Raw genomic sequence first — 21540 nt, 5'->3', positions numbered from 1 at the left:
TTGGGAGGTCAAGGCAGGCAAATCACCTGAGGTCAGGAGTTCAAAGCCAGCCTGGACAACATGGCAAAATCCCATCTCTACTAAAAATGCAAAAATTAGCCAGGTGTGGTGGCACATGCCTATAATCCCAGCTACTCGGGAAGCTGAGGCAGAAGAATCGCTTGAACCCGGCAGGCGGAGGTTGCAGTGAACCGAGATCGGGCCACTCCGCTCTAGCCTGGGCAACAGAGTGAGACTCTGTCTGGGAAAAAAAAAGGCTATTATGATAATAGTGAAATATAATTAATGTATCTTTCCTATTAACTCCAAACAGTGGGAGCATTAAATATACAAGGTAGCATGTGCTGCTTTGTAACCTGCATTGGGGGGAAAATGTGCCACAGCCCAAACAGGGAGCCTGAATTTCTATCTGGAACAGGGAGAAAATGGGGACATATTCTGGGTAGCTTTAGTGTCTGGCAGTGGGAAAAGAACAAGACCATAGGAAAGGTTCAGGATCATTTGGGGAACCAGGAGAACTGTGTTTCTGAGCACCTACTCAATACCTCTTAGGCAACCCTTGAAACTCTCTGTGGGTATTGAAAGGTGCAGTTTGGGGGGCCTGATACCTACGGAGGGTAGGGACAGAATCGTAGAAATACGGTTTTATGATTTTAACATCTAGGTTGGTCAGCCTTAGAGTCCCCAGGCATACATGATAATCTCATGTATTGCAGGGATGCTTGAGTGATTGCTCATGGAATAACAGTCATTGGGGCTGCATGGCAGGTTCTCTCTAAGAGCTTTGGTCTGCGGCACTCGATGGAGCCAGATGTCAACAAGGAGAAAATTACAGAGCATCTTGAGAAGTCAGAGACCCACATTTCCCAGGCTAGAGAAAGTAGTTATTAGCACAAAAAGTGCATTTCGCTTCCAAGAGAATAGACTGTGTTAAGGAGAAGTAAAACTCCTGAAAACATAGTTCCTTTGGTATTCTTCCAGGTTCTCACTCAGAGATCTGCATGTGAGAGGCCTCAGGAGAGATTTAGGTTCTTGTTGGAGAAAGCTGAGATGAAGAAGGGAAGCTTGAGCCCCACTCACCAGAAATGACCACTGTTTGTATTAGGAAGGTCATGTTTGCTAGAAAGTCAGTAATATATTTACTCATTCTCCAGGCTTATTGAGTGCCTACTGTGAAGCAAGCACCATGCTTGGCATTCAACAGTTAACTGATCACAGAGAAAATTCTTAGATTTCCAAGGTTACCAAAAAGATTTACAACACGATGGGTCTCAAAGTTGAAAATATATGTTATTTAATGTGACTTAATAACTGTGCTGAGAAAGGTACAATCACAGGAGAGGGCATGGACCTGACTTCTCCAGTTCTCCTCGGATTCTTCACTTTTTACGGGATGAAGAGTCTCACATCCACCCATGCTGGCTAGCATTTAAATAAGTCCCATGTGCTTCTTATCCCCCACCTTCTGGTAATTGCTCTCCAATCCTTTTGGAGTATTTACCCTCTCCTTTTGCCCCAACACACACACACACACACACACACACACACACACACACACACACACCCCATGTATTCCAGCGGGGTTGTCAGCCATGATGCTCACATTCTTTTAGACCAAGGTAAGACAGCAGGAGGCACAGGTGTGGTCAATCACAGCTCCTCATTTACTTAAGCCAGAGAGAAAAAGAGGAGAGAGAGGGAGACAGTGGAGAGGGGAAGAGATGGAGAAAGTGAAAGAGAGAAAGGGGGAAAGACAGAGGGAGGGAAAAGAAGGGGAGGGAGAGAGACAGAGAAAGAGAGGGAGAGAAGAGGGAGAGAGAGACAAGGAGAGGAGGAGCAGGACCGGGAGAGGAAGAGAGGGATAGAAATCTCCAGGGCCTGGTATGTGATTTGCAAAGGACCAATCAAATTCCTTCCTTAATACATGAAAACTGGGAGAGAAAAAAAGTTCTCTTTGCACTGGGGCTCGCTAAATTTTTACACAGCAGCTGCCGCTAAAGGCCACCCCCTTTACCAGCCTCGGGAAGGAAGCTCATTGCAGCAGGAGCACATGAAGCTAACTTATGAGGAGAGAGGATAAAAGAAGGGGAAGGAGAGGAGAAAGTCTAGAAACCCAGGAACGAATTCATCGTGATGGCCAGCAGGGCTGAAATAAAGAGAGAGGGGAGGGAGGAAGGGAGTGGCCTTCCTGCCCTCTGAAGATCTCTAAGCTTGGTCCAGTTTCTAGCACACAGTAGGAGCACACTATATTTTGATTCCATTTCCTCTCTTGTCCCTTCAGGAATTAATCTTGATCTTCTTGTATATGTCATGACACAGTGGCACATCCTGCTTGAACTACTTTTGATGTCAGGGCTTTGTACTCTTCGGGGGATACAGGTGGAGTCTGAATGAGGGACTCTATTCAGAAAACTTTATGAAGCATGGAGGGACTTTTTCATGTCCTATTTCTTTGTACCTCCTCCCCACCATTAATATCTATCAAACACATCTTATACGACACACACACTTCATTTATTCATTCATTCAACAAATATGAAATGTATCAACATCCTTGCTAGGCACTTTAGCTGCATTATTTTTTTCTATCCCCACACAAAAACTTTTACCCCATACATGCTATTATCATATCCGTGTTACAGATGAGCAAACTGATGTTTCAAAAGACTAAATCATTTTTCCAACGTTATACAAGTTGCTAAAATTGTTAGAGCCAGGATCTGAATCCAGGTTTGTTTTAATTCACACATTAACTATTTTATAACCAAGAAGCATACTGCCTCTCATCTGGCTTGGGTGTATGGCCAGTGCCAGGTTAAGAAAGGAATCATTGTCATCCCTTGCTCAGAAGATAATTATCCTGCATTAGGCTCTGGGAACCACAGTTATTTAGAGAAGTCAGGATTGAGAGGACCCAATGCTTTGACTTCGGGTTCTGTTTGGTGAGGCATTGTTTAGCATGTCCCTGGCTCCAGGAAAATTCTGGGGACGAGGCATCAGGGTCATTGACAGGAGACTGAGGACAGACACTGACTGCATGTTCTCATCAAGAAAATACGACGTTCAAAGATAAAACTGCTTCTTTCACTGGAGCATCTATTTTGTCTCCTGGGCCTCCAGACATAAAACTCCCTCATTTTCATACCATGCCTCCAACCAATGTTCTGTATGAGATCACACACAGAGGAATCAAACTAATTTGAGATTACATGCTTGCCGCCCTTTCCTGTGAAGAGTCTCTTCTTCCTTCTAATTACACTTTTTCTTCTGTGACAAATGCCAAGATGTCCAAAAGGCTCTCTCTTAGGAAGAGAAAGTCCCAGGAGCTTGGGGGTCATTGGAGTACTCTTTCTTCATGCCTGGGTGATCTCTGCTGTCAGTGTTGAGTGTCAGTGATGGGTCCGAAGTGTGGGATTTGACTCCTTTGAATGAGAGTGAACCAAGCTCCAGAGGCTGGATTGTCTATATACATCCAGCTAGCAAAGAAATCCCTGCAGCAACCCATGGGTAGGGATGCAGGGGGCTGGTGGGAGGGCAGCAATAGATCAGTCCAAATCTATTCTCAAGCCTGGAAGCTGGGTGGCTTTGAAAGCTAGCATCGAAAAAAAAAAAAAAAAGAAAGAAAGAAAAGGAAAAAGAAAAATTGCTGGGCGTAGTGGCTTAAACCTGTAATCCCAACACTATGGGAGGCTGAAGCCGGCGGATCACCTGAGGTCAAGAGTTTGAGACCAACCTGGCCAACATGGTGAAATCTGTCACTGCTAAAAATACAAAAAGTAGCCGGGTGGTGCATGCCTGTAATCCCAGCTACTCAGGAGGCTGAGGCAGGAGAATCACCTGAACCCGGGAGGCGCAGGTTGCAGTGAGATGAGATGGTGCCATTGTTCTCCAGCCTGGGTGACAGAGCAAGACTCCATCTCAAAATCAAAATAGATTTAAGGGGTACAAGTCCAGTTTTGTTGCGTGGATATACTGTGTAATGGTCAAATCTGGGCCTTTAGTGCACCCACTGCACCAGTCGTGACCACTGTACCATTAGGCAATTTTCAACCCTCATCTTCCTCCCACCCTCACACCTTTTAGAGCCTCCAATGTCTATTATTCTACTCAGTGTGTACCATGTCCATGGGTACCCACTTCTAAGTGAGAAGGTGCCAGGTTGGACTTTCTGTTTCTGAGTTATTTCTCTTGGGATAACAGCCTTCATCTCCATCTATGTTGCTGCAAAAGACATGATTTCATTCCATTTTATGGAAAAGCCAGCATCCTACTCCCTGCTGGCAATGTAGTTTAGTGTGAGAATCACTAGGCAAGAAGCCAGGAGATGGCAATTCATGTCCCAGTTCTGTATGTAAAAGCCCAAGTCATTTAGGAAGAAACACAACATTTATTGAGTACCCACCATGTGCAAGCCACCATCAAGACTTCTACAGACACTCAGCTAGTCTTTGTAACAATACGTAAAAGTGCGTGTCATTAACAAAGTGAGGAAGTAGACAAGTTGAAAGTGCTATTTGCTTAAGATCACACAGCCACAGTGAGGTAGAGTTAGGATCTGAACCCAAATCGATGGTAGCTTCTCACTATTTCTATTCCATCCCTGAGTCCCAGCTTCCTCTCCTAGAAAACATGGATAATAATTTTGGTGACACCTACCCCATGGGGTGGTGAGGATCAGATGAAAAGCTGAGGTACATAATAGGCTTTGTCACTGCAAAGATGCTGCAGATAGATGGTAGGGTGGGTGCAATGATCAGTCGCCATTCCCTTTGCCCATCATCAGCCACCTGCCATTGGTTTCTCACTAGTCCCTGTACAGTTGAGATCTGGCTGCTGTTCATAGAAACCCAGTATACGTTGGATGTTCTATAAGGTTGTATCTCCATTTTATAAGTAAAGCAAATAACACTTAGAGAGCTAAGCAACTGGCCGGGCGTGGAGCCTCATGCCTGTAACCCCAGCACTTTGGGAGGCTGAGGTGGGCAGATCACCTGAGGTCAGGAATTCGAGACCAGCCTGGCCAACATGGTGAAACCCTGCCTCTACTAAAAATATAAAAATTAGCTGGGCGTGGTGGCGGGTGCCTGTAATCCCAGCTACTTGGGAGGCTGAGGCAGGACAATCTCTTGAACTCGGTAGGCAGAGGTTGTGGTGAGCTGAAATTGCACCACTGCACTCCAGCCTGGGCGACAGGGCAAAACTCTGTCTCAAAAAAAAAAAAAAAAAAAAAAAAAAAAAAAAAGCGGGGGGGAAGGGAGCTAAGCGATTTGCTCAAACACAAATGGTTAATAAAGGGCAAAGCAAAATTTTAACCCATGTCTGCCTGAAACCAGAGCCCCAGCACTTTCCAAAGAATAAGCAGCTTCCTCCCCATCTGCACTGAGTCCCTACCAATGCTAGTTGACCAACTAGATGAAATAAATAAATCTTTTCTGAGTGGACCCATCCGTCTTCGTTCCTGCTCTTCCTTCAGGCTCTTCCTTTTGATCCCAGGTTATTTTTAATTCTGTACTTTCAACCCCTCAAAAGGTTTAATCCTGAGGAAATACCTACCACAAACAAGTCATCAGAATTATGACAACAGTGTTGATTTTTAGCAAATTAAAACGTTCTAAATGGCACACTTTAGCTATTTGTTGTTAAGCTGTTAATAAGCTGTTAAGCTATTTGCCATTTACTTCACTTTTATTTTCTGAAATTATTTCTACTTGGATGAATCCTATTTCATGTAAAATATTATTATAACAAATCTCAGTTTCTCAATCTTTTTCCCACTCCACTGTATATTTATCAATTATTGCTTCTGTTAGTGAGGTTATTCTTTGGTGGCTATTATTTTTTTAGCAGCAGAATGGAAAAATTGGAAGACAGGAATATGTGAAGATACAGATTGAGGGAGAGGGGACATAAAACAGAGAGAAAAGACAAAGGCTTCTCTATTGATAGTGAGATCATAATATTCTCGGGGCAAGATGGCTAAGTATAAACAGTGGGTTCAAATGATGGGGTCAAAACATATTTCTTTGTTCTCATGAGCTAGAAGAATCACTGATTCTAGATTTCCTTTCATCTTCAAATTGCCAGAAAAGCAAGAAGTCCATTTCATTATTAGATAAAGAGCGGATATTGTCACCATCCCCAGTCATCATCAGCAAGGACTCAGTTGATGAGAGAATGCAAATTTCATTAAATAAAAATGACCCCTGAGCTAGCACTTCCATGTTGTCATCATCAAATGACATTTAAATATGACTCAGCATGGAGTCATCCTTTACTGTCAAATCCTGACGCTTTCATCCAATACAGAGTGATTCAGAACACATTATTTCAATCTCCATGTCGGAGTGGCTCCTGACTTGGCATTAGAAACCCTCTGAGCAATTTCTTAGTTTTACAAACATCTGTGTCACTTAACCTCATGGACGCCACTTGTTTATTTGAATAAACACAGGGAATATCATGTTGGCCATGTTTCATTGCATCAACCTTACTAGTGACAGTTTAATACTCAGTTGTTTGGGGATAACTTATACTCAGTTTGCCAGTGTAGCAATGGCCTGATCAATGTAAAGGAGGCAGAGGGAGGAACTCCGATATTTTGAGTGGTTCAAGGAGGGGTGATTGTGATTGTGTTTAATCAGCATGGGTGTTCTGGGTCAACAGTTATAGTAACTCCATCTAGATGGATCCCCCAAAGCATCCCACATACTATATCTCACAAGTGTAGACAAAATGGATGTAGTCAGAAACATAATGGCTGTTTTGGAGTGGGAGGCAGGATACTACTGTGCAATTTTGAGTCTTAGCAGTTGTACTTCAAATCAGTCAAATACATTCATGGTTCTTTCTCTGTATATTCCTGTCTCTGTGCCTGTCTGCCTCTCTGTGTCTCTTGGTCTCTCATGATTTGTGTGTGTCTCTCTCTGTCTCTTTTTCTTTTATGTCTTTGTCACTGTGTCTCTTTGATTCTCTGTCTCTCTCTGTCTCTTTTTCTTTTATGTCTTTATCACTGTGTCTCTCTGATTCTCCAAAATGTAAAGAGCCATACGGGTTTTAGGCACACTTGGGTTTTCACATGGCTCTTCCACGTAGCAGTCTGTGATCCTGATGTGTCTGTGAATGTCAGTTTCCTCATCTTTAATTGGAGATGGCGATACTGATTTTGTTGAGTTGTCGTTAGGATGAAATGAAACAGAGTATATCGCAGGCAACTCAGTTCCTGCCTCATAACAACTGGTCAATATATGTTTGTTCCTTCCCTCATCTCCAATTTACTATACCCTCGTGACATATTAGAATCCCACCAATCTGGTAGCTTTCTTCTGATGTGGCCTGCCCTCAGCCCATTTTCAGATCGGCCAATGGAACCATGACTGGTTGGAACCATTTTTCATCCAATTGGTCTCTTTCCAGCAGTTTCATATAGCCTCTTGCTGTAAATCACTCTGGGAAAATAAATGTCCCGAATCCATTAGTGCCCTTCTACTGCAAGCCAATTGGAGCCACAAACCAGACAAGGTTTGTTAATGGCCACTTAAATACATTCCTGCAGCCCAACGTGGAGACCCTCTGCCAGCCTAAAATCCTAGCAGCCCGTATCTCAGAGACATTCAACTGTGACAAGACTGATAGCAGCAAAGGCACAGTTCTGACTCGTATCAGTTAGGGGAGAACCGTACACCTTGGTTTGCTTAAGACAGTTCCAGTTTATGATTGTAGCTTCTCCTATGTAGGAGTAATTATAAACAGTGCCCCTTTTGCTTTTAGAAGAGGTTCAGTTTGTTTGAGGCCAGCCTGAGCAACACAGTGAGACTCTGTCTCTATAAAAAATAAATTTTTAAAAAATTAGTTGGGCACAGTGGCACATGCCTGTGGTCCCAGCTACGCAGGAAGCCAAGGCAGGAGGATCACTTGAGCTAGGGAGATCAAGGTGGCAGTGAACCATGATCACACCACTGCACTTCAGCTTGGGTGACAGAGCCAGACCCTGTCTCAAAATGTAAGAGTTCCAGTTTGAATAATAAACGATATAAGTATCTACAGCAATGAAACATAAAAGTTTAGATAATAATGGTTATCATTTTTTGACTACTTGCTATGCCTGTCTCAAAATATAAGAGTTCCAGTTTGAATAATAAACTATATAAAGTATCTATGGCAACCAAAAGTAAAAGTTTAGGTAATAATGGTTATCATTTTTTGACTACTTGCTATGCCTGTCTCAAAATATAAGAGTTCCAGTTTGAATAATAAACTATATAAAGTATCTATGGCAACCAAAAGTAAAAGTTTAGATAATAATGGTTATCATTTTTTGACTACTTGCTAAGCACCAGGCATCCTTATAAAGGTCTTTGTATATGGCATGTCATTTAAGCTTCATTACAACACTATGAAGGGGGATGCTATTATGAAATGGATGCTCTGTTTTATAGCCCAGGAAACAGAAGCTTGTTAACATGTTCTTAACAACAACATGGCCAAGGCCAAGCAGAAGGCAGGGTTTGTACCTCACCCAGATCCCATCTATGGGCAGCACGCCCATCCCCAAACTGCTGGAAGTGTTGGCTGCTCAAGCCTCAGTCATCCCTTTCCCTAGAGAATTTTGCTCAAATAGAAGCCACTTCTGCTTGAGAGGCTCGATGTCCCCACTTAGGAAGCAGCCCACAGCCAATGACACACAAGGCTCTGTCTGTTCCTTGCTTCAAGGTGGGACTGACTCTGCAGTGGGATCCAGCTAAGACCACATCCTTGCTTAACATCTTCCTCTTCCCTAGCCTGCTTCCCTTGTTCCCATAGTTCTAAAAGCACGCTTTCAATAAACCACCTGGAAAAGGATACCTGTGTCAGGCTCTGCCTCCAAGGAGCCAGACCTAAGACGTCCAGTTAGCAAGTATTAGAGCTGGGACTCATGTCTAGGAAGCTCTCTTAATCACTAAGCAAATGTGACGTGATATTGCCTATATTACATACATGATTAAAACGATGGCCTCCAAGTTGTCAGGTCACCAAGCAGCATATATCATCACATTGGTCTAGACATGGCAACAACAGCAGTCACAACGAATCCTATTTATTGAATGCTGACAACAGCCAGTGTCTTTCTTGCATTGGATCCTCTCAACAATATCATGAGGTTCATTTTATCATCCCCACTTTGCAGATAATGTATGGGAAGTTTGGAGACATTGAGACGCATTTCCCAAGGGCATATGGATAGGAAGAGAAGAGACTTAAGCTTATATCCAAGTCCATCTTTCTTCAAGGACCACATGCTTTTTCCACCTGATCACTTAAACATCTTGTTACATAAAGAATTCCATGAATAATTGGTGAAATCGATCTGCCATCAAAACTGACATTTTAAAAAATAATTTAGACAGACGACTCTGCTATCACTCCAACCTTGACCCCAGCAACAGTTCTTTTTGAGCTGCATTTGGACAAAATGTCTCTACTTTCTGGAGAAAGCCATACTACTTTGGGAATAGCTAGAGAATATTCTCTTAAGCCAGACATAAAAAGAGCAAAGGAAACATCTTCGGTGGAGAAAAGAAAGTGAGACTTCATGCTAAGAGGGGAATCACATGTCCTATGGCTTTTCCACCAAGGGAGACAAAATGGAATAAAAGGAAAACAGCAAAAATTTAAGGAGAAGCAGATTCAAATCCTAACTCTACTATTGTGTGATATATTTAGCAAATTACTCAATGTTTCCAAGCCTCAATTTGCTCTTCTGTTCTACAGGAAAAATACTCATGCCATTGGCCCATGAATGAAAGAGGGTAAATGATATAAAATAGATATTCCTTCCTGCCTCATCTCTTCCATTTTCATAAAATCTATAGCCAACTTGGAACGTCATTCCAGGTCTAACTAATACTGGTTCAAATGGACTATGCTTTATTCCAAGCAAAAAGCATATCCTATTATGAAAAAAAGGTTCCTATTAAAAATAGAGAGCAGATAAAAGGGAGGCCTTCATCCAGGAAGCCATCGGCTGATTCATAAAAATACAGAATGAGTCATCCTGGATCCCAAGGCTAAAACTTATAATCAATGGGCATGTCTGACCAGCCAATCCCAGCCTACTGGAGAAGGAGCTGCCCAGTGGGCCATCTTTACAACCCTATTACAATCCTTCCTTGTAAAACCATTAACTCTGTTTCCAGCTTGGTGAAAGGAAAATCAATCTGGGCTGTTTGCAATACTGTATCCTAAATGTACCTGCAGCCTGGTTGGCTTTCTGAACAACTGGGGTGGGGGAAGTGTAGTGATTTTCTGTGTGTGTGTGCGCGCGTGTGTGTTGAGCACCACTGAAGAACAGGCTTGCACATCTGGCTTTGAAAATCAATGTATTGGCCTTCATCTTGACACTTATTATTTCAAAATGCTTCAGTTCCTATTAGCAATTATGCAGTTAGCATAAGACTGGAAAACACAGAACTATGTGTACTGCAGATGATGCTCTTTCCTTTAAAAAGTAGTTTTATCATTTTCACTCTCTGAATAGATACCCTGACGTAGAATTCTAGAATCCCATCCTCAATTTGGATGAAGGGTCATAAATTACATACACATATATATGTAACTGTATATATAATTGTACATATGTATATACACATGTATGTATACGTGTGTGTATGCAGGTAATATTTTTTGATGAAGTGGTTAAGGAAGGAGAGTTCTAAATGCACGGTTTTAATTGTACTAAGCAAAAGCTCTTCCACTAGCAAGTAAAGAAAAATAATGACACAACAATCCTCCTTCGAGCTCTTTCCTCAATCCATTCATTCAGCGATAAGTTATTTAGGATGTGCAGTGTGCCAAACAGTGTACTAGGCATTGTGGGGTGGGGGAGTGGGCTGGTCTTTGGGGATTTAGCTGCGAAAGGGCAGGTATAAGCTCTCCTTCTGGGATCAAACAACTTGATTCAATAAGAGTTCATTGTACAGGATCCCCCGGTTTGCAAAAACCTCTTCCCTTACCCTGAATTCCTCACCAGAGGCCCACGAGTAGTGTTCAGAGTCAAACCTGACCAGCTGCATATATGAGCAGCAAGGCAGGGATCATCGCCTGCTTCTCCCCTAGCTGCCTTCTAATCTGGCAGATCAAACCTGCATCTGCTCTCAAGGTGGTGAAGGGGAGGGGACGCTCCTCTGCATTTCTCTTGCCTCCAGATCAGGTCCAGATCTTGGGTTTCTGATCTAACCTAGGAGCTTGTGAGCTGGCTGTTGCTTTGGAGAGCAGTATGTACTGGGAGGCTCTAAAAAGCAGATGGGAAGGAATAGGCTCGTCTCACCGTGATAATAGCAAGTTCCCCTTACAAGTTTAACATACAAACCTAGTGTTGGGTCCAGTCCGCCTCTGCCGGGTAAGCCCTTCCCAGAACTTCAGGGAAATGATCTTACAGTGCCCGCACAAAGAGAGGCTTAAACTCTCCCAGGGAATCTCAGCTGAGCCTGAGGGCCTGGAGAAGTTCCCCCAGGGGGAATGGGGAATAGAGGGCAGCTTAGAGAGATGAGCTCCTTCTGAGATGGGAGCAGGAATTCCGGGGAGACTGATCAGCGTTTTTTCCCTTCTCCGAGAAACAGAGGGGTTGCGCTGCAGCCCTGGCCTCCACCCTCACCAAGCTTGGGTGCAAGGTACCGACCCTCTTGCTTTCTAGTTCCTTTTCCCGTCAGGCTACAGGGAAGAAAGTATGCAGGAGGCGGGACCCAGCCCTGCACCCTGTCCCAGGCCCTTCAGACAACAGCATAGAGGTGAGAAAAAGATCAGGTATCAAATTCCCGGCCAAGCCACTTAGTGGCAGCTGAGTGATCTTGGGCAAATCACTCATTCTCTCTGAGCGGCGGCTTTCTTACCTGTAAAGGGATCATGATGGCACCTGACTCATGAGGTCCTAGGAAGTATTAAATAGGATCGCACATGTAAAACTACCAACGGCAGCTGGCACACAGTGGGCTTGCGGTTCTTAATACATATATTATTAATTCTATTAAGCAACAACCCCCCTGTGCAGAAGCTGAGTTGTCCTCTCAGACGGAGAACTCCCGTAGCGCAATCTTCCAGACCCTGGGTGCTTGGACGCCAGCATTCTCCCCGCGCTCAGGAGCTCACATTTTCCTCCCGTCACCCCTAGATCTGGCTTGGGGAGGCCACCCCTCTAAATCCTCCCCAGCTTTGGCCCGGGGAGGCTCTGAGACCCGGGTGAGCGCGCGGAGGGGGTGCGCGCGGCGGCTCTACCCGGGCAGGATCCCAGTTGCAGCTTTCCCACCCCCTCCCCAGCGCCCAGCGCGCAAAAAGAGAGAAAGCGAGAAAGGCGCGGATACTGGACCAGGCTTTGACGCGAATCTTGAGCTCGCCGTCCTGAGGCTCGGGCATGGTCTTCCTGGAGAGCCGCAGCTTGTTGAGACCCCCGAAGCCGGCCAGCACCACCGCGCGCATCTCCTGGGCGTCCCCGAGGCGGTGTGAGCCGTCGCCACCGCCGCCCTCCGCAGGCTCCTTGCCTGCCTCCTTCTCGATCATTTGCTCCGTCTCCTCCGCCTTCTCCACTCCTTCCTTGGCCATGGCGCTCGAGGGCGCGGGGCGCACGGGCTGCGGTGGCTGCGGCGCTAGGGGATTGGGGATCCTCTCCCGCGGGTTCCTCCTGTTGAATGTGGGATGCTCGGCTGTGCAATGGCTGCAGCCTCCGCGAGCGCCGCCGCGGTCCACAGTATCCGCCGTAATCCTCACAAGAGCCGTGCCCCTAAGCGCTCCACCCCCGCCCCACCCTTCTTTCCTGTCCAAACGAAGCCTCAACTCCAGTTCCTGAAATAGTCCCAAATTAGGCTCGGGATCGCGACCCCAAACCCAGATTTGCCGAAGATCTGTGACTAAAAAGAGCCTAGAGAGGCCACCTTGTCATCCGCCAATAGGTGGGCCCAGTACTTGGTTATATACGGCACAGGCTCGGGTGCCTTGAAATGGACCGAGACGAATGTCTGGGCCTGGAGGATGCCTTCCCGCTACAAGGTTGCCCTGTCTCCCTCCCATCTGCGAGGCTGGGCGGGATAGTCGGGAAATTGAATCGTTCCTCAAACAGCCAGTGGAAGGGCGGAGAGATTTGGGAAGCAGGGAACTAGAGATCCCGCTCACTGCCCTGAAGAGTCCAGTCCGGGGTCTTCTCACTCCAGACCTGCAGGGTCAGCCGGGATGCTCTTTTCTGGGTATCACCAGGGGCTTCCTTACGACGGCGAATTCTCACCACTCACACCATTTCGGGCTATTAAAGAGGCTAGACAAGAATCCTGTACCAGAAAGGATCCTGCTCGTGTTCTGATTCCCGGAAGACCAATGTGTACCCGCTCCCCAACATGCACGCACATACACAGAGTACTAACTGGCGTTTTGTTTTGTTATCAGGCTCTTTGAGAAAAAGAGCTCATAGAAAAACTTGGATTTTCTTAAATAAAATGATGGGAGAGGAGTTGGTTTTCCTAGGGGCAGTTTAAGGAAAGAGATGCAGTTGAGGAACTAGGTCTATATTCTATTATAGTTGCTATGCCATCGCCAGCCTTGAGATCTTGGGCAACTCATTCAACCTTCCTGAGCCTCAACACCCTCATCTATAAATTGGGTACATTGATTTTTTTTTTCTGTATTGTGTGAAGTGCTGGGGTGGATATGATTTCAGTGAGACATGGTCCTTATATTGGAAAAGGTCAATTTCAGAGCATGAAGCAGGAAGGGCACAGTCAACAAATGTGGTACAATGAATGATCTAAGTGCTACCTCTTCTCTCCCCCCAGTCTTCCTGTGCCTCACTGCTTTAAATGCCCTGGTCTTCTATTCCTTAAAAAAAAAAAAAAAAAAAAAGATTATTTTCCCTCCTTCCACAGGGTTCTGCACCTGCTGTCCCCTTGGCCTGGGGTATGTGTTCCATCTCCTTTATCTGGTGTTGACTCCTACTTCATTCTCACCTCAAGGGTCCATTCCTTTTGGGAGACACTCCAACATCCAGATTGGTATCCTCCATGACTAGAGACACTTATGTCCCTTTGTAGCTAACTTTTATATGTTTACCTGATAATATCTGTTTCCTTTATCCAACTGTGAAATTCATGTGAGCAGGAGCTATTTCTACTTTTATCCAGCGTGATTTTCCCAGGGCTTAATACGTGACTGGTACATAGTAGAATACACACAGAAAAACTGGTCCAGAGAGTTGGACCAGTCCAGAGAGTTGGAGAAATTCTCATGGAGGAGGGAACATTTGAGCTAGATCTTGAAGGATGAGGCAGGTTCTTCTGGCAGAAAAGGTCACAGGCTCATTCAAATACACCAAAAGGTAACAGGTAAAAGGGCTTTTGAGATGCTGGTTTGTTCTATGTAGGCAGAACATTGGCTGTATTTATCAATCGTTGGAGATGAGTTTGAAGGGTTGATTGGGACCAGCTTTTGAAAGTTCTCACATACCAGATTATAAAATTTAAGACATAATCACAGAGGCAATTGGCACCATAAAGGCTTAAAAAACAAAAACATAGGAAGAGCATTACCAGAACTGCATTTTAGGATAATAACTTTGACAGTAAGTGGGTGATGGATTAGATGATAAAGTTACTGGAAGCATGGAGATCAGTTAGAGACTAAGTGCAGGCAAAAAAAAAAATTCCCCCCCCCCCAGAAAAAACAAAATAAATGAGAGTGGTCCCAACTGAGGCAGTAGCCATGGGATGGAAGGAAGAGGGCTAAAAGGAGCCTGAATAGACAGGGCTTGGTAAGTGAATTGGACATTTTATTGTGAATCCAATTGTCCAAATTGTTTGTCTTGTTTACATTGTGAGATATAGTGATTAGGCTGGATTCTATCCTGAAACAAGAATTTGAACACCCGTGGTTTATTTTGGAAGTAATCCCAGGAAACTCTGGCTGGGAAGTAGGAAAGTGAGACAGAAAATTGATGGTACCCAATATGGGATGTATTAATAAGCAGATTACCGCAGTGGACAATTGGAGCTCAAACCCGCAGGGGACATTTGAGAGACAGTGTAGAACAAGTCTCAGAGTTGTCTCACCCAAGGAGTGAGGACATAGGTATTTATTCACTAAAGTCTATGCTTGATTGGCCAATAACTATTCCTGGAATTATTAACTCCTTAACATTTCCATCCTGTCCCATGTACTTGGGCTGAGAGAATCGCCAGGCAGAGAACTGTGTATGCTCTTTGCAGGAAGCTATCACTTTATACATGGAATGATGAGTTCCAATGAGACATAGCTTTGGCACCAATAATATCTGCAATATATGTTATTGTTTTGGAGGTGTCTACTGTTCTAGACACTTTAGGTATATTTCTTAATTTGATTCTGAAAATAATCTCATGAGATAAGAATTACTATTCCCACTTTATGGAAGAGGAAAATGAAAATGAATCTTAACGTGATGAGTTATTGTGCTCAAAGGAACATGCTAGTTATAATGAGATAGAAGACCAACTCCAAATCCATGCTTTTAATATCTCATGATGCGTGTTTATACAGACAGGCCAAACCAGTTCTCCCCTGATTGACAATACTCCATGGCATTTTTTAATGTTCCCTGCTCTTTTTTTCACTGCCTACTATCTCTGTACCACCAAGGTCCCTTGCCTTGGTTCTGAGTGTTTTCCTTTGGCATTAGTAAAGTAAATCTACTTTGTAGTCAGCACACAGCATGTTTAAGAGAAAGTGTTTGTCTTACAGCATGTTAAAGGGAATATAATTACTTCCTCCAAGGAAATCTTCTGGCTGTTTACAAACCCCAGATTATAATTGGTAGGAAGCTGATTATCACAACAACCCAGAAAGAACCCACCACAGTCTGTGCCGCTGGTGGGGGGAGATACCCTCCTCTGAGTCCTATATACCACTATTGTTAAGTATTCCCGACTCTGATCCTCCCTGGTGGAATGTGGAAAGAGCCAAAGTGCATGGCATATCTCCAAATAAACACAATAAATCAATTCTTAATTTGTATAATTGATTCCTTGGACATTCACTCAGAGCCTCAGTTGTGAAATTTCTTACGTTATTGTAGAACAATGTCAAACAGTGGCCACTGATGGTAAAACATAGTATTACAGCTCAGCTCTGTTAACTTGCAAGTGGCCTGGGGCAGGGTGTGTGCACATGGCGGGGGTTGGGGAGATGTTGAAGGCCAGATATAGGAACCCCTATAGAGGTAAAGTCTTTGAGTAAGAAAATATGGGAAACAATCTTATTATTTTAGAAATGGTTTTCTAAATAACTTGGAATGGTTCAGCAACTTCCCAGAGAAATGTTATTTGAGGAAGATGGTCAATGTCTTCAACCATATGCTTTAATAATACTTGTTGCATTTTATTCTCTTCAATACAATTAGAATCATCTATTGTACATACATTATATTATTTCATCTTTAAAATAATCCTATGCTATAGCACTATTATCCCTACTTTACAGAGGAGAAAATTTAATATAAACTGAGTAACTTTTCTAGGATTGCCTACTAAACAAATTACAGAGTTGAGATTTGAAATGGGAGTGCTTTGACTTTGAAATGCATATTCTTAACCACCACACTTCAATGCTTATGGTTTTATTTGTTGCTCTATCTTTTACTCACAAAAATGCCATCAAATAGGTCAAGAAAAAGGAGACAAATTTAGGAGGTCAACAATGGAGAGGGGTAGAGGATTCTGGCCATTGAAATATCCTAACAAAATCCAGGGACTTATATTAGAGGATATGTGCCATCATTTCTTATAGTTTTTCTTTATGTCATTTAAAAAATAATGAAACATAATTGCCAATGAGCACAACATTGTTTTTCAGAGACATGCTATAGAAGTGTGCAGCCCATCCTGATGGTGGCGGGATAGGCTTCCTATCTATACCTTATAGGACCAGTCTTATGTGGTAAACTCTAGTTGTGTCAGAGGGGAAAAAAGTGCACTGATATTTACTTACCACTTTTTGAGTGGTTCCCTTGAGCTATTGCTAAATGCTGGAGGTAAAATGGCAAATAAGGTGAATAAAACAAATATATTCTCAGTCCTAAAGGAGTTATCAGTCCTGTTGAGGAGGTATATATTGGTTTAGTTGGGTTGCCCAGAAGCAAACCTTTCTTAATTGGAAGATTTGCATACAAATGGCTTCAGAAGTGATCCCAGGAAGCACTGGAAGAGGTCTGTGAAAGTGAGACAGGGTAGGAAAAGAAGCCAATATGAAGTGTATTACCTAGCAGGTTATCACTGTTATAACTCTGATTAAATCCTGCTGGGGAACTCTAGGAGACAGTGTAGACCACACCTCAGAGGTATCCCCATCAAGAGGCAAAGAAAATGGAGAATCCACCAACTCCTGTTAGTCCTTAGTTGAGGACTGTTTCTGTGGGGCACTAACCATCTGCCACTTGTAGCCTGCCATGCACATGGGCTGTTTGGGAATAGGCAGCCAGACAAAGCTGTCCTGAAAGAGTTGCAGGTGTTTGTACTTGGAAGCCATCGGGTCATTGTGCGTGGCAATGGTGAGCTCCAAGAGGTTGTAGGTTGGGCACTGACCATCTCTGCTACATATATTAAACCAAAAAAAATTATGTAAGTAATTAGTCATTTACCAGTCAATAAGTGCTGTAAAGGAGAAATACAAGAGGCTATCTGCACAGTCGGGAAAAGCTTCTCTATGAAACCGATGGTTATGTATTAGGTTCAGCTACAGGCAACAAAATATAATAATAAAATAAAAATTGGCCTAAAGAATATGAAATACATTAGGGTGGGATGGAGGCTATACATTATCATCAAGGATCAATGTTCCTTCCTGCTCTGTACTCCAGGTCATGAATCATTGGCTTCCATTCTCATAGTTTAAGATATAGCCATCACATTTATGTGCTGGGTGGCAGGACAGAGATGTGTGAGAGGGGAAGAAAGACCCACATCTGTCATCTTAGGGACACTTCAGGACTCCTCCATAATACGGGTACTTACCTCGTATTAGCCAGAGCCTAGTCACATGGCCACATCCCACTGCAAAGGATGCTGGGAAAGCTAGTTTTTTCTTAACTAAGTAACAATGTCCGAGTAAAAGTTAAGGTTCCACAATTAATGAGGAAAGGGACAAATAATATTAGGAGGTGTAGCAGTATCTTCCACAGATGCCACTGAAGGGCTTTAAATAAACGAATGATAGACTGTGTGGAGTATTAAGAAGAGTCCCCATGGCCTCCCTACAACACAACATTCCGCAAGGATCCCAGTCCCTGGGATTCAGTGCTGCCCTCTCACAACTCCTCTGTAAGATATGTTTTCACCCTATTGGAGTTTTCTCTCCGTAGGGATGCAGCTGCAATTTTATAATGGATGTTAACAGGAAAACCCTAACCAAAAGTGCTACTCACAAGACCCTGAACACCATTTTAGCTCTCTATTAATCTGCTCATGTATGAATAGAATTAGAAACATTTCACTTGCTCTTACTCGTCTCCATAAGTAGCTGTTATCCATGTGGAGACGATCTTATCAATTGTTTAGTATCACTTGGTAAACATGGTTGGTCAAGTAAAGAGGAAAATCTACAACATAGGACTTGTATATACAACATAGGAAAATATACAACTAAATCATGTAGTTTTTGTTTTTGAAATCTCATTCATGCTGAAAGATAATTTCTGAGTGATTTCTTGTACCCCTCCCCTTGAATATTATCTAGGGTCCTTCCCCTAGTGTGATGCTGTATGATTTTTTTCTCTTCTTCTTCTTCTTTTCTTCCTCTTCCTCTTCCATTTCTTCTTCTCCTTCTTCTCCTCCCCCTCTGCCTCTCCCTCTTCTTCAGATGGAGTCTGGCTCTGTCACCCCAGGCTGCAGTGCAGTGGCAGAATCTCAACTCACTGCAGCCTCCATTTCCGAGGTTCAAGTGATTCTCCTAAATTAGCCTCCTGAGTAGCTGGGACTACAGGCGTGCACCACAACACCTGGCTAACTTTTGTATTTTTAGTGGAAACGTGGTTTCACCATGTTGGCCAGGCTCATCTTGAACTCCTGACTTCAGGTGATCTGCCTACCTTGGCCTCCCAAAGTGCTGGGATTACAGGCGTGAGCCACTGTGTCCAGCCCCTGTATGATTTCCTGTGTGAATCACCACACAATAATGCTTCCTGCTTCTTCCAAGCACTGCAGAGAGCTGTGTTTTCCCTGAAGTACTTTGCTATAGATCATGGTGAGTAATGGTAATGGGATGGGGATGTAAAATTCAGGTTCAGAAGTAAACAAAGCATTTACTCCTCAAATAGTGTCCAACAGAAACCAGAAAGGGGGCAAATTCCTCCCCTGCACCATTTTTCCCACCTTACAAACTGAGATCATCATACTGTAAATCAGGATGAACTAGCCCTCCAGCTAATTCACTGTCTTCCCTGATGTCTCTGGTTGAGGGTAAGAGCTGACGTCCCTGAAAGTTTTGTTGCTTTTATTATTGGATTGGCCCATATCCAGTTGGTTGGGGCTTCCTTGGAGTAATGACTGTGTGAAGCTACAAGACCTCAATGTAACTGAAAATGCACACTATGAAAGGGCACATTTTGCCTTTCCTGTTCTGAGGTTAGCAGGCTTAAATCCCAGGAAATGGGGAAATGTTCTTCAGAAATCCTGTCCTGTTCCTTTTAGTATGCCCCTCCTGTTTACAGAGCCTAAAGGGGTGCTTTCCACAAAGCAAATGAGAAGAATTCCATCCATCACCCAATCATCCAGTCATCCATCTGTCCACTCATTCATCCAATTTTACATTCTTTGTTATTGTTGTTTTGTTTTTTGTTTGTTTGTTTTGTGAGACAGAGTCTTGCTCTGTCACCCAGGCTGGAGTTCAGTGGCACAATCTCGGCTCACTGCAACCTCTGCCTCCCAGGTTCAAGTGATTCTCCTGCCTCAGCCAATTGAGTAGCTGGGATTACCGGCACCTGCCACCACACCCAACTGATTTTTGTATTTTTAGTAGAGACAATGTTTCCTCATGTTGGTCAGGCTGGTATCGAACTCCTAACTTCAGGTGATCTGCCCACCTTGGCCTCCCAAAGTGTTGGGATTACAGGCTTGAGCCACCATGTCTGGCCCAATTCTACATTCTTGATATGCACTAAGGAAGGTAGAAGGAATACATACCTTGTTTCCAGGACTTGTTCAGAACCGTTTTCCCATTTCCTACCTATGTGAATTTTAGGCTCTGAAAGGTTAAGAGAATTGCCCAATAAGTGAGTATTAGAACATCTAATTCTGCATGAGGTACCATGCGTAACCATGATCAAGCTCCTTAATCTTCTGTTGCTTCTTTTTTTTTTTTTTTTTTGAGATGGAGTCTTTCTCTCGCCCAGGCTGGAGTGTGTGGTGAGATATTGGCTCACTGCAACCTCTGCCTCCCGGGTTCAGGTGATTCTCCCCCCTCAGCCTCCTGAGTAGTTGGGATTACAGGAACCCGCCACTACACCTGGCTAATTTTTGTATTTTTAGCAGAGATGGGATTTCACCATCTTGGCCAGGCTGATTTCAAACTCCTGACCTCGTGATCCACCCTCCTGAGCCCTGCAAAGTGTTGGGATTGCAAGTGTGAGCCACCGTGCCTGGCCTGTTGCTTAATTTTCTAATCTGTGAGGTATAAACATTGATCTCATTGTCTTCACAAATGTGTGGAGAAATTTAAAACAGCTGATTGAAATAAAAGTCTAGGCTTAGAAAAAAACTCTTTACATGTTAGTACTTTGTAACTGCCTTTGTCATATCACTTAATATTAAACACCTGTGTTTAAAATTAAACACCTGTGTCTAATTAGAAATGGTCAGCGTTCTAGTTCAGTGTTTTCCACAGTCTATTCGACGGAACAGTGGTTTCCTAATTGTTGATGGATGCCAGGGTAAAAGGAGGGTCTGTGGTCAAATTAGCCTGGGACGCTCTGGGTCAAATACAGTTAAGCAGCTTTCTTGAATGTAGATTTAGAGTCTTAGCATAACTCTTCAGTCTCTACATGGGGATGCAGAATACAGCTTTACCCAAACTTACTTGAATTCCAGCTCTTTGCTCTTCAAGTTAACAAGATTAGCATTCTGCAGGATATCTTTTGGGGGAAACTGCTGTAGATAAATGGATAACTATTTTTAAGTGTCTGCTCAAGGTTAGGCACTGTAGAAGGAACAAAAGGAAAAAATAACATGACTCTGACCTCAAGGAACTGAGGGGCTTACCTAAGAAAAGATATACCACAAATCGTTTTAAGAAAACTTTAAATCCAGGCCCAAGAACATCATGAAGTAAATGAAGTGGGCCTGTTGAGGGGCATAATAGAGAGTGGTTGGGGACTGTGACAAACCAGAGTGCAGACAGCATTCTAAAAGGGATAATGACTGGGCACGGTGGCTTAAGCCTGTAATCCCAGCACTTTGGAAGGCCAAGACAGGTGGATCACTTGAGCCCAGATGTTTGAAACCAGCCTGGGCAGCACAGTGAGACTCCGTCTCTGCAAAAAAATACAAACATTAGCTGGGCACATGC

At 43.6% G+C, this 21540-nt stretch overlaps 1 protein-coding gene across 1 annotated transcript in view; it reads right to left on the bottom strand.

Moving 5' to 3' along the window:
• VAT1L (vesicle amine transport 1 like) overlaps positions 1–13357 on the bottom strand; it is a 194737-nt gene extending 181380 nt beyond the window's left edge. The window contains exons 1-2 of the mRNA XM_033219858.1: positions 13296–13357; positions 12338–12886 (exon numbers count right to left, since the gene is read on the bottom strand). Coding sequence (XP_033075749.1) covers positions 12338–12886; positions 13296–13357 — 611 coding nt within the window. The remainder of the gene's footprint in view (positions 1–12337; positions 12887–13295) is intronic.
• Between the last annotated feature and the right edge of the window lie 8183 nt (positions 13358–21540).

Source organism: Trachypithecus francoisi, unplaced genomic scaffold (assembly GCF_009764315.1).
Source record: "Trachypithecus francoisi isolate TF-2019V2 unplaced genomic scaffold, Tfra_2.0 Lachesis_group10, whole genome shotgun sequence".
Classification (NCBI taxonomy): domain Eukaryota; kingdom Metazoa; phylum Chordata; class Mammalia; order Primates; family Cercopithecidae; genus Trachypithecus; species Trachypithecus francoisi.
This window is presented reverse-complemented; position numbering and strand designations above follow the sequence as displayed.